The 24,384-nt window shown below is 52.9% G+C and overlaps 1 protein-coding gene across 1 annotated transcript in view; it reads left to right on the top strand.

The window, feature by feature from the left end:
- Positions 1-24,384, top strand: part of prpf3 (PRP3 pre-mRNA processing factor 3 homolog (yeast)) — a 32,392-nt gene extending 8,008 nt beyond the window's left edge. Inside the window, exons 5-16 of the mRNA XM_068022812.1 lie at positions 278-361; positions 936-1,156; positions 2,336-2,645; positions 6,392-6,558; positions 7,394-7,476; positions 7,952-8,095; positions 8,200-8,299; positions 8,811-8,924; positions 11,950-12,068; positions 20,704-20,787; positions 21,240-21,301; positions 22,083-24,384. Coding sequence (XP_067878913.1) covers positions 278-361; positions 936-1,156; positions 2,336-2,645; positions 6,392-6,558; positions 7,394-7,476; positions 7,952-8,095; positions 8,200-8,299; positions 8,811-8,924; positions 11,950-12,068; positions 20,704-20,787; positions 21,240-21,301; positions 22,083-22,232 — 1,638 coding nt within the window. The 3' untranslated portion in view covers positions 22,233-24,384. The remainder of the gene's footprint in view (positions 1-277; positions 362-935; positions 1,157-2,335; positions 2,646-6,391; positions 6,559-7,393; positions 7,477-7,951; positions 8,096-8,199; positions 8,300-8,810; positions 8,925-11,949; positions 12,069-20,703; positions 20,788-21,239; positions 21,302-22,082) is intronic.

The raw sequence follows: 24,384 nt of genomic DNA, 5'->3' as shown, positions 1-24,384 counted from the left end.
ACCTGTCCTGGGAGTGTCTGATGGGGACAGTGTAGAGGGAGCTTTACTCTGTATCTAACCCCCGTGCTGTACCTGTCCTGGGAGTGTTTGGGGACAGTGTAGAGGGAGCTTTACTCTGTATCTAACCCCCGTGCTGTACCTGTCCTGAGAGTGTTTGGGGACAGTGTAGAGGGAGCTTTATTCCATACTGGAACTCTATTGAGTGCCACTTCTGTCTAGTTGTTTCTGGTATACTCTTGCTCTTAACCTTGCCTTTCCTTTTCCCTGTGTCCCACAGATCAAACAAATGATGGAAGCAGCGACAAAACAGATTGAGGAGCGGAAAAGGCAGCTCAGTCTGATCACACCTTCGTTCCCGCAGGTAGAGGTGAAATCTCGCACGGGTCCAGTACGGGTCGCCTCCGATCTGTTGTCAAAGGGGCAGCGTCGAGGGAGTTCCGGTCTGCTGCGAAACCCTGCAGGGCCCGATTGTGGCTTTGCTGCGCGGCAGCGGGCGGGTGTTAGCAGGCCGTGGGGAGGTAAACTGGGGTATGTGGTGGCTCCTCGGATCCCTTCCAGTTCTGGGAAGTCCAAAACGGAGCTGGGAAGAATGTTCTTTTTTTGAATTGAGGCAATAACTTTAGAGCAGACAGTCAAATCGAGGACAGTGGTGTGGCGGATATGCAAGAAAGCCAGAATTGGTGGAGCACAGAGATCTCGGAGGGTTGTTCCCTCAACCGATAACAATTTAAGAAAAAAAATATAGTGGTCATTATCACGTTGCTGTTTGTGGGATCTTGCTGTGCACAAATTGGCTGCCGTATTACAGCAGTGACTGGACATCAAAAAAGTGCTGTGGTGGGGGGTGGCAGGTGCTGAGGTTGTGAAAGGTGCTATAGAAATGCCTGTTCTTTGGTGACCGGCCTCTGCTTTGACGTGGGCTTTGTTCCCTCCAGCGGGTTTCGGCCCCGGCTCCCACTGCCGACCTGCCGCCGATGGGGCAGACCATCCAGCCCTCCCAGGCCGCCTCCTTCATGAACGACGCCATCGAGAAGGCCAAGAAAGCGGCGGAGCTGCAGGCCCGGATCCAGACCCAGCTGTCGCTGAAACCGGGGCTGCTCCAGAGCACCAACCTGGTGGGACTCGCCAATCTGCACGCCATGGGCATCGCACCCCCGTGAGTACCCGTGCCCCTTGCTGACCGCAGCGTTGGCTTGGGCAATAGAAAATAAACCAAGCTCCATTTAGTTGACCATCCTGGGAGTTGTGTGATATGGTGATAATGGAGCTGTTGACTAATCATATTAACCAATCTCCCGTCAATTAATCTCCAACAGACTCAGACATGAGGTAGGGAAAACCCCCAGTGTTGGAGAGCTTTGGAAACCATCAGTCCAAAGCACCTGTACCTCCCACTCTGACCCGTGGACTCAAATTACTGCCATACTGATACAAAAATACAATACAGAAACTCTCCACCTCGTCATGCAAGGGTTGAAGCCAGATCCCATTGATTCTGTACGTCAGCCTGTTAGTTACCAGGCTGCTTGCACCTTGGTCGTACGGCTATTGTAATATATTTACACCACGGAAACAGGCCATTTGGCCCATCTGCTCCGTGCTGGTGTTTATGCTCCACACCAGCCTCCTCCCATCCCCCTCTTCATCTCACCCTATCACCATATCCTTCTATTCCTTTCTCCCTCGTGTGTTTATCCAACTTCCTCTTAAATGTATCTCTGCTATTCCCCTCAACCCCTCCCTGTAGTAGCGAGTTCCACATTCTCACCACTCTCTGGGTGAAGACGTTTCCCCTGAATTCCCCATTGGATTTATCAGTGACTGTCTTATATTGATGGCCCCCGAGTTCTCGTCTCCCCCACAAGTGGAAACATCTTCTCAACATCGACCCTATCCAACCCTTCATCATTTTAAAGACCTCTATCAGGTCACCCCTCAGCCTTCTCGTTTCCTAGAGAAAAGCCTCTTCAGTCCTTCCTAATAGGTATAACCTCTCAGTTCTGTTTCCATTTTGGTAGATCCTTCTCTGCACCTATTCCTGTGTCCTATGGAGACCAGAACTGTGCACAGTAGCTCCAATTCTGGTCTCTCCATGGTTCTATAAGTTTAATATAACTTCTCTGCTTTTCAATTTCATCCCTCTAGCAATTAATCCTAGTTCCCCGATGAGCATGCTATTTGGCCAGGTGGGGCTGCACCTTATTTTTTAATAGCGAGTTGACTTGACTATCACCCTCCCCCACCACCCACTATCCCGGCCACAAGTCGGAAACCCTCCTCACAATGAATAAAGCAGTAAAATGTGGCGTGTATGTGTTTTGTTCTTCACCGACAGCAAAGTCGAGTCGAAGGAGCACCTGAAGCCGACCCCGCTGATCCTGGACGACCAGGGCCGGACGGTGGACGCCACTGGGAAAGAGGTGGAGCTGACGCATCGCATGCCCACCCTGAAAGCCAACATCCGGGCAGTGAAACGGGAGCAGTTCAAGCAGCTGCTGCTGAAGGAGAAGCCGAGCGACGACCTGGAGTCCAACACCTTTTACGACCCCCGCGTGCCAGTGCTGCCCTCCCAGCGGCAGAAGAGGCTGTTCCGGTTCCACGAGAGGGGAAAGTTTGAGAAAATAGCCCAGAGGATACGGACCAAGGTACCAGCGGCCACTCGGAATTAACAGACGGGGACTCGTTTCTGAGCAGTGACCTGATAGAGGCCTTTAAAATAGGTTTTGATAGAGTGGGCAGAGAGGGAGAGTGTTTCCACTTGTGGGCGAGACTGGAACAATATAAGACAGTCACTAATAAATCCAATGGGGAATTCAGGAGGAACGTCTTTCCCCAGAGAGTGGTGAGAATGTGGAACTCGCTACAACAGGGAGTGGTTGAGGAGAATAGCAGAGATGCATTTAAGGGGAAGCTGGATAAACACACGAGGGAGAAAGGAAAAGAAGGATATGGTGATAGGGTGAGATGAAGAGGGGGATGGGAGGAGGCTCGTGTGGAGCAGAAACACCAGCAGGGAGCAGATGGGCCGAATGGCCTGTCTCTATGCTGTAAATTCAGTGTAATGTGCGGATGACTAGGTGGAAATCTGACCCCACCCGCCCCAGCTGAGGGAGATGGAAGGCCCTTGTCTTCCTTTTGTTAATTGCACCTCCTTTCCCTTCTGAAGGCTGAGATTAAATTTCCAGTGGTGTCAGCACCCCTCTGGTGTTTTGTCCAAGATGGATTTTAAAATCAGTGAATGATGCAGAACATGGTGCCTGTGCCTGAAAAGAACTATCCAATTAGTATCTCTTTTTTTCCCCCCCCACAGCCCTGTAAATTTTTCCCCTTCAAGTATTTATCCAATTCCCCTTTTGAAAGTTACTATTGAATCTGCTTCCACTGCCCTTTCAGGCAGCGCGTTCCAGATCACAACAACTCGCTGTGTTAAAAAAACATTCTCCTCATCTCCCCCTCTGCTTCTTTTACCAATTATCTTCAATCTGTGTCCCTCTGGTTACCGACCCTCCTGCCACTGGAAACAGTTTCTCCCCATTTACTCCATCAAAACCCTTCCTGATTTTGAACGCCCCGATTAAATCTCCCCCTTAACCTTCTCTGCTCTAAGGAGAACAATCCCAGCTTCTCCCAGTCTCTCCACATTAACTGACGTCCCTCATCCCTGCTCCCATTCCGGTAAATCTCCCTCCGCACCCTCTCCGAGGCCCTGACATCCTTCCTAAAGTGTGGTGCCCGGAATTGAACACAGTCCTCCAGCTGGGGCCTAACCAGTGAATTATAAAGGATTTAGCATAACTTCCTTGCTTTTGTATTCTATTAATAAAGCCAAGAAGCCCGTCTGCTTTTTAAACGTCTTTTTCAAGTTATCCTGCCACCTTCAAAGATTTGTGTACATGTACCCGCAGGTCTGTCTGTTCCTGTACCACCTTTAGAATTGTATCATTTACTTTATATTGCCTCCTCTCATTCTTCCGACCACTTCACACCTCTCTGTCAAATTTCTGCTATGTGATTTGCCCATCTCACCAGTCTGTCAGTGCTCCTGAAGTCTGTTACTGTCCTCCTCACTGTTTACTACATTTTCCAGTTTCCTATCATCTGCAAACTTTGAATTTATGTCCTGTATGCCCAAGTCTAAATCATTAACGTACAAGGGAAAGAGCAGTGGTCCCAGCTCTGAGGTCTGGGGAGCACCACGGTGTGCCGCCCTAGAAAGTATCAGCAGCGTTCACCTGCAGGAGAGGTCACAACTGAGGCGGATGTGCGCACACTCTGTGTTCTTGTGCACACTATCCAGCGAGTGTCGCTGGAGATCGATCAGGGGCAGCACTCGAGCTGGTTCAGGGACAGCTCGATAAACACACGAGAGAGGAGGGAGTTAGAAGGACATGCTGATGGGGTTGGAAGAGGCCCGTAGGGACAGCATAAACACCAGCACGGTTCACTTCAGCTTAACACCCTGTGCTGTACATTCTGTATATGTTTGATGCATCCGTTGACCTGCTAGGCCACTGGAACAGCCCCAGGTTTAATACATGTTTATCAGCCAGACTGGAAGGGCCCCGAGTGAGATTGTCTCTCTAGCATCTGTGACTCTTGCTATTAACTGGTCGGCTTGTAACCAACTTGCTGTTTAATGGTCCATTAGTACCTTGTGGCTGTTTGTAAAGCTCCCAGGGCAGAGGTGAGGGGGAAAATGAGCCCCTTTATCCATTCCCAGTCTTCCCCTCTCTGCACCACACTTTTTCCATGGCCATTGTGGAGAGACTGACAGAAGAAATAGCCTCTTAAACAGTATAGAAATACGGTGGGGCAGTGGTTATGTTACTGGACTAGCAATCCAGAGAATGAGAGTTGAATCCTGCTGTGGGAGTTTGAGAAATTGCGTTCAGTTCTTTAAAAGAAAATATGGAAATAAAATACTGAGGTCAGTGAAAGTGGGCATGAATTTATTAGAATTCTTTGAGGATGTAACAAGCAGGGTAGTTAAAGGGGAACCATTCGATTTCCACAAGGCATTCGATAAGATGTCACATAAAAGGTGGCAAGATAAGCGCTCCTGGAGTTGGGGGTGACATAATAGCATGGATAGAGGATGGGTTAACTAATCGGAAAGAGAGAGTCGGGATAAATGGGGGCATTTTCAGGTTGGCAAACTTTAACTAGTGGAGTGCCACAGGGGTCTGTGCTGGTGCCTCAACTGTTTACCATCTATATTAATGACTTTGTAGCCAAATTGGCTGATGACGCAAAGATAGGTGGGAAAGCAAGTTGTGAGGAGGCCACAGGGTCTGCAAAGGGATATAGATAAGTGAGTGGGCAAAAGTTTGGCAGATGGATTATAATGTGGGAAAATGTGAGGTGGTCCACTCTGAGACTGCAGAATGCTGTGGTACAGAGGGATCTGGGGGCGTCCTTGTACATGAATCACCAAAAAGTTAGCATGCAGGTTCAGCAAGTAATTAGGAAGAGAAATGGAATGTTGGTATTTATTGCAATGGGGATGGAGTATAAAAGTAGGGACATCTTGCTACAACTGTACCAGGCATTGGTGAGACCGCACCTAGAGTACTGCATACAGTTTTGGTCTCCTTATTTAAGGAAGGATATACTTGCATTGGAAGCAGTTCAGAGAAGGTTCACTCGGCTGATTCCTGGGATGAAGGGATTGTCTTATGAAGAAAGGTTGAGCAGGTTGGGCCTGTACTCACTGGAGTTTAGAAGAATGAGAGGTGATCTTATTGAAACATATAAGAATCTGAGGGGGTTTGACAGGGTAGATGCTGGATGTTTGCCCTTGTGGGGGAATCTAGAACTAGGGGGAACAGTTACAGAATACGGGGTCTTAAGACGGAGATGAGGAGGAATTTCTTCTCTGAGGGTCATTTAATCTTTGGAATTCTCTTCCCCAGAGAGCAGTGGAGGCTGGGTCATTGAATATATTGAGTTAGACAGAGTTTTGATCTACGAGGGAGGCGAGGGTTATGGCGGGGGTAGGCAGGAAAGTGGAGTTAAGGTCACAATCAGATTAGTCATGATTTTATTGAATGACGGAGCAGGCTTGAATGGCCTACACCTGCTCCTATTTTTGATATTCTGATGAAGCTGTTGAATTGTTGTTTCAAACACAACTGGCTCACTAATGTACCTTTTGGGAAGGAAACCTGCTGGTCTGGGTCTTTATGTGACTCCAGTCCCGCACCAAAGTAATTGACTCTTAACTGCCCCCTCAAATGGCTGTAGCAAGTCACTCTGTTGTACCACTCCCTTCCCGGGAATGAAGAGTAGAAAGTAGCGATAATCCGGGGAGGAGGATGGTGAGGGGGGAGATGCAAGGTTGCTGCGATGTGCTGGCGTTATTGTTAATGCAGCCCTCTCGTTCTGTGTTCAGGCACAGCTGGAGAAACTACAGACTGAGATCGCGCAGGCGGCCAAGAAGACGGGGATCCAGACCTCGACCAAGTTGGCGCTGATCGCCCCGAAAAAGGAGCTGAGGGAGGGAGAGGTGCCGGAAATCGAGTGGTGGGATTCGTATATTATTCAAGGCGGGATTGAACTGTGAGTTCCAAGCTGGGTTGCTACCTGGACAGAGAGTGAGAAGCAAATTTTAAGCCTCAGCTCTTCTCCCGAGCTGGGATGAGAGACTCATGGCAGCTGAGAGAGACCGGGTCATACCCGCCCTGCACCGAAACGCGTCTGAGGCCTCCCGCTTAGAAATAATCCACTGGGAGGTGCAAGCGAGAATGCCCCGGATTCTCCTCACATCCTCCCCCCAGAGTGACGCGCATGAGATCAGGAGTGATTGCCCAGAGTGCTGCCACCACGTTGTGTTGGGGCTGCCCTGGGAACCTGAATTTCAGCCACATAAATCACTGGCTCTCCCCGAATGTGGCACAGCACCGCCATCTTCTGGCCATTAGACTGTACTGCAAGAAGCAAAGTGTGCGGTAGTTCCTAAAAGTATGCAAGTGTGGTATCGGGGAAAAAAACTAGAATTTCTATCGTGCCTTTGGTGACCTCAGAGCCCCAGAGAGCTTCTCACACTTGTGCTCTCCGGAGTGAGACTCGAACCCACAACCTTCTGATTGAAAGGCGACTGTGCTACCCGCAGAGCCATGGCTGATGTGGCACCAAACTAGCCACCCAAAGGTTGCAAGGTCAAACTCTGCCTGTACTTTACCTTACTGTGTTGTAAAATCTAATTCAGTAAATCTGGTCAATTGTCTGGTTCATGAGTGTCCACACCCATTATAGACTGCTATCCCGTGTTACAGGGCTGACCCTTAACACCCCGTGGGCTATCCTGTCTGTGTGGATCTGCTATCTTGGTGTTTTTCTGGATTTCACCTCCCCCCTGTTTTAAATTTAAAACGCTCTGTGTGTGCACACGCAGGACTCCAGCGAACCTGATGAATGAACAGAATTTTCACGGCATCACGAACCTCGTTGAGCATCCGACCCAGATCAGCCCTCCAGGTATGTACGCCACAGAGGTTTTAGGATTGACACCTTGGGGGGGTGGTGGGGGGGGACGTGCGGGTTGGGAGAAGGGGGTCACACTGCAGTCCCCAGCACCATTTTACCCTCTTGTCCCCACCCCCAATTCTCTTGACGTGTGAGCCTGGTCGGTATATTTCAGCGCAATTGAAAGAAAAGACTTGCATTTCTGTAGCGCCTTCCACGACCTCAGGATGTACTAAAGTGCCCCGCGGCCATTGAAGGACGTGTTCAAGTGTTGGAACTTGGCAGCCAACCTGCGCACAGCAAGATCCCACAAGCAGCAATGTGATACTGACCAGATATTGTGTTTTTAGTGATGTTGGTTGAGGGATACATATTGGCCCCAGGACACCGCGTCTGCGGTGTTCGCCTGACCGCCGCGGGAAACCCTGGCGTCCAGTTCGGGCTGATCGATGGTCTTTGTTTCCCCCCCAACCCCCCCGCTGCGCAGTCGACACGGACAAGCCGGTGACGCTTGGCGTTTACCTGACAAAGAAGGAACAGAAGAAGCTGCGGCGCCAGACCCGGAGAGAGGGGTTGAAGGAGATGCAGGAGAAGATCCGCCTGGGGCTCATGCCTCCGCCCGAGCCAAAGGGTAAGGAGCCATCAATCCCTCAGCCTGCCTGATTCATCCTCTTCCCCACCTCCCCACCCCCCCCGTTACCCCATCCTGATCCCAGCCCTTCTTTTTCTCTGCAGTACGAATCTCCAATCTGATGCGAGTACTCGGAACAGAAGCCGTCCAGGACCCCACCAAGGTTGAGGCTCACGTCAGGGCACAGATGGCAAAGAGGCTAAAGTAAGTGGACAGTGGGAGGAGGGGGGAGCGGATGCGGGGAGGGGCGGGGCAGGGTGGAAAAGGGTGTGGAGGTGGACAGAGCATGGGCAGCTGGACGGGGAGTGGGAGGGTGCAGTGGGGAGGTTGTAGCGGAGTGGGCTCTACAGGTGCATGTGATGTGTGGGAACGAGTAGGGGGTTCTCGACTGGAGTGGACACCTGCACGTGTTTAGAGCAGTCGCTGTTTCATGGCCCGCGTCGTGGTGTTTAATTCTTTATCTATGTTCCCCCACCCCATCTTCCCCTGAAGCCACCTGCTGTCTGGGTGGGAGTCTGGGCTTCACATGGGGCGGTGAGGTACACCCTGAATAGAGTGGGGGGGGGGTAAAGTGAAAGAGAGCTGAGCTGAGCTTTGGAAATGGGCAATGGGTCATGGTCCCTGAGGTGCAGAGAGAGCCTGGGCAGGAAGGTACAGCTGGTCAGAATTTAGCCTGCCAAACGTCTCACCGACTCCATGTTTTATTTGCCACCAGAGCTCATCAGGATGCCAACAGTGCCCGCAAACTGACGGCAGACCAGCGGAGAGAGAAGAAGATGAAGAAACTGAAGGAAGATGTGTCCCAAGGTGTCCACATTGCTGTCTATCGGTGAGGTCTGAGTCCTGTCAGGCGGTTTAACAGCCTTGTCCTTTTCTCTTGTGGGATAATGTCCCCCTCTACCCTCAAAAAAATATCCCTTCTCCGAATTGTTGCCTTTTCCACTCGATGTCCTGCAGTATCCCGCCAAATGTGCCCATTCTTGTGTGCGATGTCTGTTCGACTGTGGAGGGCATCGCACCTGAGCTGTTGCTGCCATCCACAGACTTGCAACTCTCCAGCAAGCGATGGGAGGTCGGCTGAAAGGTAATCATTTTCAATCCTCCTTTCTTCAGCCCAGGAATGCTGAGAGCAATTGTAGCATCACACTCCCCTCCCCTTCTAATTCAGGTGGGGTCAGGCATCTCAACATGACTGGCGGTCAAACTTGGGACTTCCCTGCTTTGTCTGACTTGGTAACACCCGAGGTGCAGCAGCTACACCCAGCCCTAAAGGGCATCACTGTCACTTTACCAAGTAAAGAATATTTGTGTGTGTTGGGAGAGATCAGTGTGATGCACAACAAAGTTGAGTATCTTTATGCTATCATTATCTAATTCACTGCAGCAAGAATTTGGAATGCTGTTGGTGTCTTAACAGACAGTTAAGCTTTTTTTGAAACCTAAGACACTGTTGTAATGTAGGAAATGCTGTTGGTAATTTACGCACAAACAGCAAAGTTACTGACCCAGATGTATTATTAGTGATGTTGCTGGAAGGATGATATATTGGCCTAGGATACTGAGGAGAATGCCCTCTGCTCTTCTTGGAAATAATGGCCATGGGATCTTATACGTCCACCTGAGAGGGCAGGTGGGGCCTCAGTTTAACGTCTCATCCGATAGACAGCATCTCCAACAATGCGGCACTCCCTCAGTACTGACTCTCCGACAGTGCTGTGCTCCCTACGTACTGACCCTCCGACAGTGCGGCACTCCCTCAGTACTGACCCTCCAACAGTGCTGCGCTCCCACAAAGAACAAAGGAAATTACAGCACAGGAACAGGCCCTTCGGCCCTCCAAGCCTGCGCCGATCCAGATCCTCTATCTAAACATGACGCCTATTTTCTAAGGGTCTGTATCTCTTTACTTCCTGCCCATTCATGTATCTGTCTAGATACATCTTAAAAGACGCTATCGTGCCCGCGTCTACCACCTCCGCTGGCAACGCGTTCCAGGCACCCACCACCCTCTGCGTAAAGAACTTTCCACGCATATCCCCCCTAAACTTTTCCCCTCTCACTTTGAACTCGTGTCCTCTAGTAATTGAATCCCCCACTCTGGGAAAAAGCTTCTTGCTATCCAACCTGTCTATACCTCTCATGATTTTGTACACCTCAATCAGGTCCCCCCTCAACCTCTGTCTTTCTAATGAAAATAATCCTAATCTACTCAACCTCTCTTCATAGCTAGCGCCCTCCATACCAGGCAACATCCTGGTGAACCTCCTCTGCACCCTCTCCAAAGCATCCACATCCTTTTGGTAATGTGGCGACCAGAACTGCACGCAGTATTCCAAATGTGGCCGAACCAAAGTCCTATACAACTGTAACATGTACTCTTGTACTCAATACCCCGTCCGATGAAGGAAAGCATGCCGTATGCCTTCTTGACCACTCTATTGACCTGCGTTGCCACCTTCAGGGAACAATGGACCTGAACACCCAAATCTCTCTGGACATCAATTTTCCCCAGGACTTTTCCATTTACTGTATAGTTCACTCTTGAATTGGATCTTCCAAAATGCATCACCTCGCATTTACCCTGATTGAACTCCATCTGCCATTTCTCTGCCCAACTCTCCAGTCTATCTATATTCTGCTGTATTCTCTGACAGTCCCCTTCACTATCTGCTACTCCACCAAACTTAGTGTCGTCTGCAAACTTGCCAATCAGACCACCTATACTTTCCTCCAAATCATTTATGTATATCACAAACAACAGTGGTCCCAGCACGGATCCCTGTGGAACACCACTGGTCACACGTCTCCATTTTGAGAAACTCCCTTCCACTGCTACTCTCTGTCTCCTGTTGCCCAGCCAGTTCTTTATCCATCTAGCTAGTACACCTTGGACCCCATGCGCCTTCACTTTCTCCATCAGCCTACCATGGGGAACCTTATCAAACGTCTTACTGAAGTCCATGTATATGACATCTACAGCCCTTCCCTCATCAATCAACTTTGTCACTTCCTCAAAGAATTCTATTAAGTTGGTAAGACATGACCTTCCCTGCACAAAACCATGTTGCCTATCACTGATAACCCATTTTCTTCCAAATGGGAATAGATCCTATCCCTCAGTATCTTCTCCAGCAGCTTCCCTACCACTGACGTCAGGCTCACCGGTCTATAATTACCTGGATTTTCCCTGCTACCCTTCTTAAACAAGGGGACAACATTAGCAATTCTCCAGTCCTCCGGGACCTCACCCGTGTTTAAGGATGCTGCAAAGATATCTGTTAAGGCCCCAGCTATTTCCTCTCTCGCTTCCATCAGTAACCTGGGATAGATCCCATCCGGACCTGGGGACTTGTCCACCTTAATGCCTTTTAGAATACCCAACACTTCCTCCCTCCTTATGCTGACTTGACCTAGAGTAATCAAACATCTGTCCCTAACCTCAACATCCGTCATGTCCCTCTCCTCGGTGAATACCGATGCAAAGTACTCGTTTAGAATCTCACCCATTTTCTCTGAGTCCAAGCATAACTTTCCTCCTTTGTCCTTGAGTGGGCCAATCCTTTCTCTAGTGACCCTCTTGCTGCTCAGTACTGACCCTCAGACAGTGCAGCGCTCCCTATGTACTGACCCTCCGACAGTGCGGCGCTCCCTCAGTACTGACCCTCTCTCAGTACTGACCCTCTGACAGTACGGCACTCCATCAGTATTCCAGTATAATCTTTCCAAATGGATAGAAATCTGGCAGGATGGTGTTGTTAGGGGGACTCTGTTAAATAACAGCCCCTTTCCCCCACCACCTCACAGTTGAATCAGCTGTGGAATTGCAGTAACACGGATGATCTTGTTAATTACAGAATCCGAAATCTGAGCAACTCAGCGAAGAAGTTCAAAGTGGAGACGAACGCAGGGCAGCTGTACCTGACAGGAACTGTGGTTCTGCACAAAGACGTTAACGTGGTGGTGGTGGAGGGAGGTGAGGAGATTTGGGCGGGGGTTGGACTAGTGACGCCCTGGAACTTGACCTCTGCACCAGGCTTTGAGCTAGCCCAGGTGGATGGGCTGAATGGCTGCCTCCTGCCTCCTTGAGTTTGGGGGCAACCTTGGAGCATGTGTTACCCATCTCGCTCAAATGCGGCTGGTGGGAGATGGGAAACTGTCAGTGTCTTATGACGGTTTACGTGCATTGTTGGGGCAGTGCAAAGGGAGCTTTACTCTGTATCTAACCCTGTGCTGTACCTGTCCTGGGAGTGTTTGATGGGGGACACTGGAGAGGGAGCTTTACTCTGTATCTAACCCTGTGCTGTACCTGTCCTGGGAGTGTTTGATGGGGACAGTGTAGAGGGAGCTTTACTCTGTATCTAACCCCCGTGCTGTACCTGTCCTGGGAGTGTTTGATGGGGACAGTGTAGAGGGAGCTTTACTCTGTATCTAACCCACGTGCTGTACCTGTCCTGGGAGTGTTTGATGGGGACAGTGTAGAGGGAGCTTTACTCTGTACCTAACCCACGTGCTGTACCTGTCCTGGGAGTGTTTGATGGGGGACAGTGTAGAGGGAGCTTTACTCTGTATCTAACCCCGTTTTTTGTTTTTTTTTCTTTGTAGAGGGAGCTTTACTCTGTATCTAACCCCCGTTTTTTTTTTTTCCTTTTTTTTCCCAAGGTGGCCTTCATACCCCAGGCCCCTTTTATATATTTTATGTCGAGGGGGCCTTTATTCCTCAGGCCCCCTTTATATACACACTTATATTTTTAAAATAACTTTATTAAAAACAGAAATAAACAAAAACTCCAATTAAAATGCCATTCTCGGCGTCGACAATGCACTCCAGTCCCTACGGTGCCCACTGGTCGCGGAAGGCCTCAAGCGTACCGGCGGACACCGCATGCTCCTTCTCCAGGGACACCCGGGCGCGAACGTAACTGCGGAAGAGGGGCAGGCAATCGGGGAGGACGGAACCCCCGACGGCCCGCAACTTGGACCTGTGAATTGCCACCTTGGCCAGGCCCAGGAGCAGACCGACGAGGAGATCCTCCTCCTGGCCCACGCCCATCCGCACCGGGTGCCCAAAGATCAGGAGCGTGGGACTGAAGTGCAGCCAGAGTTTGAGGAGCAGCCCCTCTTTGAGTATCTGACCTCGCACACTCCATATAAACGTGGAACACGGACTCGTCCAGGCCGCAGAAAGTACAGGCGGTCTGGGAGTCCGTGAACCTACTTAAAAGTCTATTGCACGGGACAGCTCTGTGCAGCACCCTCCACCCCAGGTCCCCGATGTAAAGGGGGAAGACTCCCGCGTAGAGAGACCTCCATTGGGGTTTCCCCTCGCCGCCAGATGGCAACGCGGACCGCCAGGGCGTGTCCGGTCGGCTGACGAGGGTGAGGAAGTGGAAAGTGTGCAGGAGCAGCCCGTACAGGAAACCCCTCCGCGCCGATTGGAATGGCACGGAGGGCATTTCCAAGTGGCGGCTCGGGTTGTGCGGGACCGGCTCCCGAGGAGGGTTTCGGGGCCTGGGTCCGATGAGCAGTTCCGGCCGAGCGGGGGTCAGCTCGGCCGGGATCGCTCCGCACACCCGAGCCCCCTCGCCACCCGCAGTGAGGGGCGTCCCGGGGGTTTCGGCTACTCCTCCGCCCGCTGGACCGTCCCGGAGTCGGCCGCCCGGACAGCCGAGGCGCTCTCCTCCACCGGCGGGGGAACGCCCTGACTGGAGGCGACCATGTTCCAGACTTGGAATAGATCCCGGTAAAAGACAGGCAACTCCCTCAGAGAGGCGCGGCTAACGGACTCCCCCAGGAGCTGCGTGTCGTCTTGAAGGCAGTGACATTGGCGGAAAAAATACGTCGCCAGCGCACACCATCTGGGAGGACGCTCGACGTACAGGTATCTCTGCAGGGTCCGAAGGAGGAGAGTCGCAGCCTGGGTGCGGACGCACACCAGCGACTGACCGCCCTCCTCAGTTGGGAGACTCAGGACCGCGGCAGAGACCCAGTGTTTCCTCTTGCCCCAGAAGAAATCGACGAGTTTCTTCTGGATCTTGGTGGCAAGTACAGGGGGCGGGGCCAAAGTGACCAACCGGTACCACAACATGGAGGCCACCAGTTGGTTTATGACCAACGCTCGGCCCCTGTAGGAAAGCACTCGGAGAAGTCCTGTCCAGCGCCCCAGCCGAGCGGTGACTTTCGCCTCCAACTCCTGCCAGTTTGCCGGCCAGGCTTCCTCAGCGGGGCTAAGATGGACTCCCAGATAGAGGAGGTGCATGGTGCTCCACGCAAAAGGTGTCGTCATCTCCGGCAGGGAGTCCACCCGCCACTGACCCACCAGGAGTCCGGAACATTTCTCCCAGTTGATCCTCGCGGAGGACGCGGCAGAAAAGGTCTGCTGGCTGTCGCGCATCCTCCGCAAGTCAACGGGATTTGTGATTGCGAGGAGCACGTCGTCGGCGTAAGCCGAGAGGACGACCCGCATGGCCGGCTCGTGCAGAGCCAATCCCGTCAACCTCCTGCGAAGCAGGCACAGGAAGGGCTCCACGCAGATGGTATACAATTGGCCGGACATGGGGCACCCCTGACGCACTCCTCTCCCAAAGCGAAGGGGCGCCGTCAAGGACCCGTTAACTTTGACTAGACACTGTGCGGCGGCATATAAAAGTCGGACCCGGGCCACGAAATGCGGCCCGAGTCCGAAAGCGCACACAGTCCCGAAAAGGTATTTGTGATCCACCCTGTCGAACGCCTTCTCCTGATCGAGGGAGAGAAAGGCGACCGACTGACCAGTCCTCTGGGAGAGATGGATCAGGTCCCGGACCAGGTGGATGTTGTCTTGGATGGACCGGCCCGGGACTGTGTAGGACTGGTCGGGGTGGATCATGTGGGCCAGCACGGAGCCCAGGCCGGTAGACATAGCCTGGGCAAAGATCTTATAATCCGTGCTGAGGAGGGAGACCGGATGCCTGTTTTTAAGCAGGCGGAGATCGCCCTTCGGCAGCAGGACGATGACCGCCCTGCGCCATGAGAGGGGCATCTCCCTGGTCGCCAGGCTTTCCCCCAGGACCCACGCGTAATCGTCCCCCAGGACGTCCCAGAACGCCCTGAGGAACTCCATGGTCAACCCATCCAGCCCTGGGGATATGCCCCTTGAGAGCTGGTGGAGGGCGCCAGTCATCTCCGCCAACGTGAGCGGTGCCTCCAATCCTTCGCCGCCCTCCGGGCTGACCTGCGGCAGGTCCTCCCACAAAACTCTGCGCGCATCCTCGCTGGACGGATCCGGAGAGAACAACGCACTGTAATAAGTACGGACCAGGAGGCCCATTCCCTCTGGATCCGTGATGGAGGATCCGTCGTCGGCCAGCAGCTCAACGAGCTGCTTACGGACCCCCCGCCATTTTTCCAGCGAGTAGAAGAAGGGTGAGGCGCGGTCCAAATCTTCCAGGATCTGGATCCACAACCTCACGTACGCGCCTCGGGACCCTATGAGCTGCAGGTCCCTCAGCGCGCCCTTCTTCTCTTTGTACGCCTGCCACAGGGCCGGGTCCGCGACGGCATGACCGAGGCGGGATTCCAAGTCGAGCACCTCCCTCTCAAGGCGCCCGAGCTCGGCTTCCCGCCTCTTGGTCGACCCCTTCGCGTACTCCTGACAGAAGACGCGGATGTGAGTCTTGCCCACATCCCACCATAGCCTCAAGGAGGGGAAGCCCCCCTGCTTCCTTCTCCAGTCGGCCCAGAATCGACAGAACGAGTCCCGAAATCGCTCGTCCTCCAGCAGCCGGTTGTTAAAGTGCCAGTACGCGGACCCCGCCCGCGTGCGGAGCGGAGTGAACTCCGCCCACACCAGGCTGTGGTCCGAGCACGGCACCAGCTGCATGGAGGCCGCCGAGACCGGGGAGACGTACGCCTGCGAAATGTAGAGGCGGTCGATTCGCGACCCTCCCCCTCCAGACCTCCACGTGAAGGCGCTGGAGTCGGGATGGAGATTCCGCCAGACGTCCACCAAGTTAAGGGAGCTGATCAGTTCCCTCAACTTCTCCACCGACGCTTGGCCGCACTGGGGACCGGAGCGATCCCCCACCTTGTGGGTGCAGTTAAAATCCCCCCCGAGGATGATGCACTCGCCGCTATCGATGGAGCTCAAGAGAGCGGACACTTCTTCAAAGAAGCGCGCTTGCAACGCGCTGGGCCTGGGCGCGTACACGTTCACAAAGTGGAGCGGCACGCTACCCAGGCGAACGGCGAGGTGGAGCAAGCGGCCCGGCACTAGCTCCTTGACTCCCAAGATCTCCGGCTGAAAAGTAGGGGCCAACAAGATAGCCACCCCACTAGAAATAGGGGTGAGGTGACTCATGTAGACCCCACCCTGCCACTCCAGGAGCCAGGTGGCTTTGTCTCCTGGAACGGTGTGGGTTTCCTGCAGAAAGCTCACCGCGTATCTCCCTTCCCTGAGGACTGAGAGATTGTGAAATCTGCGGTGAGACCCCCTGCTGCCGTTGATGTTGAGGCTGGCTATGGTTATCTTCATGTCAAAGGTACTTAAAACCCGTCACCAACAGCTCACTGTGAGGAGGGAGTGGAAGTGCACCTGGCCCTCCACTCCCCCAGCAACCCATTGAGGAACACATTAAACCGGCGCCTCTCAACCAGTTTCACGCCCGCGCGCTTGCCCGTTATCTTCAGGGCAGCACGGACGGACTGGATGATCAGCGCCAGATTCGACCAGCGGTCGAGGTCCAGCTGAACTTTATTGCGGCAGCCCCTGCAAACCGTGAGGAAATCCCGGAGTTCCGCCGTGGGGATGAGAGGAGATTCGGTGGGAGGCACGAGGGACTCCACCACCTCACTGGCGATGGAACCAAGATCATCCTCCGTGCCCCACAGCGAATCCCCATCCTCCTCCGGGTTGTCACCACCAGCGGCCGACACATCCACCACACACTGTGGGGCGGACGTCCCGGCCGCGCCAGCTGGTCCAGCCTCCGTCACGATCCCACCCCCAGGATTGATGGAGGAGTCCTCTCTGGGTTCTATTGTAAAACTGGAGCCTGTGGGCGCCAGCAGCCCAGGACCCCCCTCCACCTCCGTCCCCAGGCCAACGAGTGGTCCAGGGGAGACATAAGATCCCGACTCCGGAAATCCAGCCGGAGCCGAGACCGGAGGCGGAGAGAGGAGTCCATCTCCCGCTCTGCCAGCACCCACAGGTCCAGCAGATGGGTCAGCATTCTCAGTTTTCACCGGGTCGGGTGTCTCCTGGTTGGTGGTGGACTCCGGCTGGGAGGCCCGACCCTCTGGGGCCTCGCCCTCCCCTTCATTCAGGGCACCTGACCCAGTAGCAGTGGCGGAATGGGCGGCGTCCCCAGGCTCCCCCACCACAAGCAGGGCCCCACTTACTGCTTCAGGAGGGGCCTCAGGTACCGGGGCCTTCCCCTCCCCTCCATCCTGAGGAATAGGGAGCTCCTGCCCAGACTTTGCAGCCTTGGTGGTGGCGGTAGGGGGAACCTGTGGACCAGAAACAGGAGGCAGCTCCCCTCCAACAGATGGGCCCTGCACCTCAGGGCCCTGTGTTATTTCTGTGGAGGGGTGCCTTCTCCTCTTTTTCCCACTAGGGCGCAGAGGCTCAGAGACCTCACCTCCGCACCCTTTTTTTCCTTTTTAGTCACCCTGGGCCTGAGCCCAGCCCTGGGACAGGTGGATTCCATGGGAATGGGCTGAGCTCAGGCTCGGGTTGAGTCAAAGTGTCCAGGGGACGCGCCTAATGATGTTTCTTTTTTCCCCGCGTCTTCCTTCTGCTCGGACGGACGCTCCACTCCCCACCGGAGGCTTTGAAAACCACAGCCTCCGGAACCGACTGAGCGGCGTCTATTGGATGTGTGGGGGGAGTGGGAGGAGGTGCTGTGGAACCACTCTGGGCCGCCGAGGTGGAGCTGGCGGCCGGGAGGTTGGGGCAGTTCTTACGAACATGCCCCACCCCCTTGCAGACGTGGCACCGCGCCCCATCCGAGGTCCAGAAGACGCGGTAGGCCGTCCCCTGAAACTCTATACCGAAGTGGCCCTCCAAGACCTCCTCCCGCGCCAGCTGCATGAATAGCTGGCGGCGGAAGGAGTACACGTCGGAGGCTGTGCTCCCGAAGACCGAGCGGGACTGGGGTGATCCCTGACCTCACCTCCCCCAGATGGTGTAGGTGGGGGAGGAGGAGCTCATCAGGAATTAAGGGTGGGACGTTCGACAAGGTTACCCGATGTGCAGTGGCCCCCAGAGGGTCCACTGGCAGGAAAATCGCACCCACTGTGAGCCCCGTACTTGGGGCGAGGGACACAGCCCGCTCGGTCTTCAGGAAAAACACAGCCTTCCCATACATCTTTGAGGCTGCAACAATGGCCGAGGGGCCGACAACCACGGCCATTGCCTTAACACAAGCCTCAATAGTCATATTAGGATGAGTGTAACTCTTCACCCCATGCTTTGATGTTAAGATTTTAAATGGTGACGGGGCCACAGGAGCAGCTGCTGCAGCATAGGAGGGCCCCGCCACCGGAGAGGACTGAGAAGTCATGGGGTAGAAGAGTTACAGGCACTTTGCTGAGAGAAAAAAAAAGAGCAAATACAATAAATCTAAAAAGCAACACTTAAAGGATGTAGCACAAGGGAAGAGGCTGAGGGAGGGGAAGGCCAGGAGGAATCAGTCTTTGTTGGTATTTTAAAGAAGTCTTGTAGCTGGTCTTCCAGTTGGGAGGGTGGGGTGATGTCTTCACCTGGGTCAGCTGTAAGCTGCCAAGGCACACGCCTCCTTGATGTTCAGATAAGAGAAAAGAGAAGAGAAGTCTCTTCACCTGGGCAGCTCCAGCTGTCCCAGGCTTGGTAGTTGGGGTGGGGAGGGAGCTCCCTATCCAAATATGTTAAACACAGGAGCTCCCTATTGAACAATGCAGCCCCACCCAAGGTCTTCAGGTCTCTTCTTTCCCCACCCCCAACAATCAATGAAAAAGACTTCAGGATAAAACAAACTCACAAAAGAGCTTCCAGTTCTCTGCCTTCCTTCCTTTGTTGAAATTTGGAACAAACTTTTGTTTCAGATTGAATCTCCCTCTTGCAGCAGTCACACAGCCTCCAACCTGTGCACACAGCCACAGTCAGCTGCACCTCGTTGATGCTCTCAGGCTCCCAAATCAGAGAGCAGCCAATCCCAGTGCTGTACCTGTCCTGGGAGTGTTTGATGGGGACAGTGGAGAGGAAGCTTTACTCTGCATCGAACCTCTTTTTTTTTAAGGTGACCTTTCTACCCCAGGCCCCTTTTATATATTTTTTATGTCGAGGGGGCCTTTATTCCTCAGGCCCCCTTTATATACACACTTATATTTTTAAAATAACTTTATTAAAACCAGATAAATAAACAAAAAAACTCAAATTAAAATGCCATTCTCGGCGTCGACGATGCACTCCAGTCCCTGCGGCGCCCACCGGTCGCGGAAGGCCTCAAGCATACCGGCGGACACCGCATGCACCTTTTCCAGGGACACCCGGGCGCGAACGTAACCGCGGAAGAGGGGCAGGCAATCGGGGAGGACGGACCCCCCGACGGCCCGCAACCTGGACCTGTGAATTGCCACCTTGGCCAGGCCCAGGAGCAGACCGACGAGGAGATCCGCCTCCCGGCCCAAGCCCCTCCGCACCGGGTGCCCAAAGATCAGGAGCGTGGGACTGAAGTGCAGCCAGAATTTGAGGAGCAGCCCCTTCAGATACTCAAATAGAGGCTGCAACCTCGCACACTCCGTATAAATGTGGAACACTGACTCGTCCAGGCCGCAGAAAGTACAGGTGGCCTGGGAGTCCGTGAACCTACTTAAAAGTCTATTGCACGGGACTGCTCTGTGCAGCACCCTCCACCCCAGGTCCCCGATGTAAAGGGGGAAGACTCCCGCGTAGAGAGACCTCCATCGGGGTTTCCCCTCGCCGCCAGATGGCAACGCGGACCGCCAGGGCGTGTCCGGCCGGCTGACGAGGGCGAGGAAGTGGAGAGTGTGCAGGAGCCCCGTGCTGTTCCTGTCCTGGGAATGTTTGATGGGGGACAGTGTGGAGGGAGCTTTACTCTGTATCTAACCCCTGTACTGTACCTGTCCTAGGAGTGTTTGATGGGGACAGTGGAGAGGGAGCTTTACTCTGTATCTAACCCCTGTACTGTACCTGTCCTAGGAGTGTTTGATGGGGACAGTGGAGAGGGAGCTTTACTCTGTATCTAACCCCTGTACTGTACCTGTCGTGGGAGTGTTTGATGGGGACAGTGTAGAGGGAGCTTTACTCTGTATCTAACCCCTGTACTGTACCTGTCCTAGGAGTGTTTGATGGGGACAGTGGAGAGGGAGCTTTACTCTGTATCTAACCCCTGTACTGTACCTGTCCTAGGAGTGTTTGATGGGGACAGTGTAGAGAGAGCTTTACTCTGTATCTAACCCCGTGCTGTACCTGTCCTGGGAGTGTTTGATGGGACAGTGGATGGGAACAATACATGACGCATGACCACTTTAGTACAGATGATGGTGACCTGTTTGCACCTTCAGGAAGGAGAAGTAGGTTTAAAAAAGCTGAGAATTGTGGTTTTGAGTTGTTTCCTGTCTTGTCCGTTCAGGTCCAAAAGCGCAGAAGAAGTTCAAACGTTTAATGCTGCATCGTATAAAGTGGGCTGAACAGACGGCCAGTTCTCGGGACGACGGTGAGTCAAGGGCACGTGCCACTGGGTCTGTAACGGTACTGGGATGCGTCTATGCATTCGAGCCTGCTTCCCGGGTAGCAGAGCCTGATATTGTGCTTCACACTGATCAAAGAGCTCTTTCAAAGAGCCGGCACCTGCTCGATGGGACGAATGGCCACCTTTTGTGCACCATGATCCTGCACCTGGATTCATCTATTTAGAGCAGTGGCTTTAAAGGGATAGCGGGTAAACATCACAGCCCTTGCTCCAGGACGGAGGTTTACTTGCGAGCGTCAGCTAGGGAGGTCTGCTCGTAGATACATGCTTGTGTGCAGACTGGGGCCAGGGTGATGGTTGACGCTGAGTGCTGTTCACTGCGGTGTGAGTTGGTTAGTTTTCTGTTCCAGGGATTGTAATCTTGTGCCTTTTGGTTTTTCCTTCCCCTCCCCCCCTCCTCCCCCCCCCTGCTGCAGATGATGACGGATCGGACGATGAAGTTGTGAAGAAGATGAATAAGTGTGTGCTGGTGTGGGAGGTAAGGCGCGCCAGTGGCCTGTTGCTGCCTAGTCCAAAAGGCTGCTCCTCCTTTCGAGAGCTGAGGGCCCCGTTGGCAGGGTATTAGACCATGGGAGGCGGTAGAGCTGCACCTATTCCTGTCCCTCGCCTGAACGTTGGGCAGAGTCATTGGAAACCTGGGTTCCTCCCCGTCCCCCCCACAAAAAGAACTGAGGGCACCGAGGCCAGCTGCAGCAGCTGCCTTGGCCGAGGTAAACTAATGGCTCAGCTGGTCGCTGTGTACACCCCGATCCACCCACCCAGCCCCTGAGCTGTTGGGCAAGCTCTTAATCAGTGTCTTTAAAGCGACTGTATCACTGATTCTCGCTAACCCTCCCTGATCTCTCTGCTCTTCCAATTCTGGCCTCTTGTGTGTCCACCTTTGGCGGCCGGTCCCTCCCTAAACCTCTCCGCCAACCCCCCCCCCCCCCCCACCCCCCCACTGCTTTTCAGACACCCCTTAAAAACTACCTTTTTGACCAAAGTTTTGGTCACCTACCCTGATATCCCCTTAAGTGGCTCGGTGTCAACTTTTGTCTGATAACACACCTGTGAAGAGCCTTGGGACGTCCTGCTACGTTAAAGGCGCTATATAAATGCAAGTTGTCAGAGGGAGCAGATTGTCTGTCAAGGACTACCCCTCAATGCCATGTCGTGAACGAGGAGCGACTGCTGTTCAAGGGGTCTTGCGTCTGCTTGCCAGGGTCTTAATTCTGACACGCTGAAATCTTTGTCCTCTTTCCCCCTCACTCTGCCACCAGGGAACGGCAAAGGAGAGAAGCTTTGGCGACATGAAATTCAAGCAGTGTCCGACAGAGAGCATGGCGCGAGAGCATTTCAAAAAACACGGAGTGGAACAGTACTGGGACCTGGCGATCAGTGAATCGGTGTTGGAGGTGACAGAGGACTGAGACGGGAATACTTCAATCCGCATCTTTGGACTGTCTGGCCGTTTGGATTTTTCACGGGTATTGGGGTTGGGAGGGAAGAGGAGGACAAGTCTTGGCATAAGGTGGGCTTTCTGCCTGGTACTGAAAAGAAGCCAGGAGCTCAAAGGCTCTCAGATGCAAAATACGGGATTCAATATTCTCTCCACTTATAGATACCGCTATCTCTTGGGCACTCATTTTCTGCACAGCCGTGATGTCATTAGAGCATGTAGGAAACCGGAAGGTGTGCAGTCCTTTTTTTTTGAATTAAGAGAAAGTGGCAACAGGGCATAAATCTGACAGGAAAAAGTATTGGGAAAATATTGAGTGAGTGATGCAAAAGTGGCCGGTCACGTTTAAAGAGAGAGGGGTTGACTGGTCTCGTCATCCCTTTTACGATCGGTTTTGAGAGCTGTGATTCTCTGACGTTTTCAGCTTAATTGTTTCTGAACGGAGTTATATCTTCTAGTCTCTTCGGGCCATGAGTATCCTGTAGTGAGCCGGTTGCTGCCATTGTCGTGCCCAGCCAGCTGTTACAATGTGCATTCTCACCAAAAGAAATAAGGTGCAGACTCTTAATGGGGGTGGTGGGGGAAGAGACTGTTGCACAGGCACTGATGCGCCCTGGAATCAAGAGGATACTCTTCACGTTGGCATCTGGGCAGTGAGTGGCGGCAAGCTGTTCGCCTGTGTGTGCATCGCAGCAGATCCCCGTCCTGCCCTCAGCTGATATCCGTGATTGAGCCAGGCTGATTTTTTGACCCCACTACCCCAAAGGTGTTGAGGCGAAATCGTATCACATCTGCAGTTAAGATTGATTCACTTGGCTCCAACCCTGGGCTGTTATGGCCCATATTGGATTCACTCACTGAAGGGATATAGAAAACAGTTAGGGGTTTAAAAAAAGACGTTGATCATGACGTATATTTTTTTTTTTAAAAGGGGGCTGGTCAGCGCTGAGACCCTCACTTTAACCAATTTCAATGCTCAGTTTAATTCTGGCACATCCGCCTACAGTATTCCTGTTACCATCCTTTCAAACCACAAGCTACATGCAGTTTGGGCAAAGTCTGATGTGACAGTTCTGCTAAAAATGCAGTGTTACTTCCAAGTACAGTCAGAGTCTCTATTTCGTTCTCTCTCCATGGCCCTGTTTCCCCCGAGGTGTTCTTGTTATGGTTGTACCATATACCGGGGAGTGGTAGCTGGGGTTGCAGAAAAGCGTTTGGTGCATAGCTGTTTGTCCCAGGGAGGTGGATCCCACCTGAGTTGACGGGGTGACAGTCTCCTCTTTGCTGGCTGTGAGTGGCCCCCAAATGCAGTGAGTTTGGGGGCCAGTTGCAGCCCTGAGGGATCAGGATTTTAGCACAAATCAGCACACTTGAGAGGCCCAAGGATGTTTGTGCAAGAGCCAAAAATGCCACACTGGGGCTGTTTCCGATGTTGCGGTTAAGTAAGGTAGGCTGTGGGGCTGCATAGGAGGAGCCTTACTCTGTATCTAACCTGTGCTGTACCTGTCCTGGGAGTGTTGGATGGGGAGAGTGTAGAGGGGGCTTTACTCTGTATCTAACCCCATTTTTCTTTTACTCTATCTAACCCCGTGCTGTACCTGTCTTGGGAGTGTTTGATGGGGACAGTGTAGAGGGAGCTTTACTCTGTATCTAACCCCCGTACTGTACTTGTCCTGGGAGTGTTTGATGGAACAGTGGAAGGGGAGCTTTACTCTGTATCTAACCTGTGCTGGGAATGTTTGACAGGACAGTGTAGAGGGAGCTTGTCTTTCTAACCTGCCCTAGGAATGCTGTATGCTGGCCTTGGGGAGAGGGGAAGAGATGTTTAATGTAGAAAACTGTGCCAGCCCTGACATTTCCTGAATTTGATGTGCAGAGAATGGCACACTCTGACGAGTACTTGTATTACCTGGTGATGCTCAAGGTGACCCTCCCATTGCATCCCTTCGTCCTGTGCTCTACCCGAATAATCTCGCATTAATAGCCAATTGTTACCTTTTAAAGAGAAAACCTCGAGTATGTCAACAGCCTGGAAAAGACAAGGAGCTGCTCAGATGTGATTCAGTGCTGTAGATGGTTACAGCTTGGAGTTTCATAATAAAGACTAATTATTTTTTTCTAAA

Source organism: Heterodontus francisci, chromosome 46 (assembly GCF_036365525.1).
Source record: "Heterodontus francisci isolate sHetFra1 chromosome 46, sHetFra1.hap1, whole genome shotgun sequence".
Lineage (NCBI taxonomy): Eukaryota > Metazoa > Chordata > Chondrichthyes > Heterodontiformes > Heterodontidae > Heterodontus > Heterodontus francisci.
The sequence above is the reverse complement of the archived record's forward strand: the minus strand, read 5'-3'. Positions and strand labels throughout refer to the sequence as shown.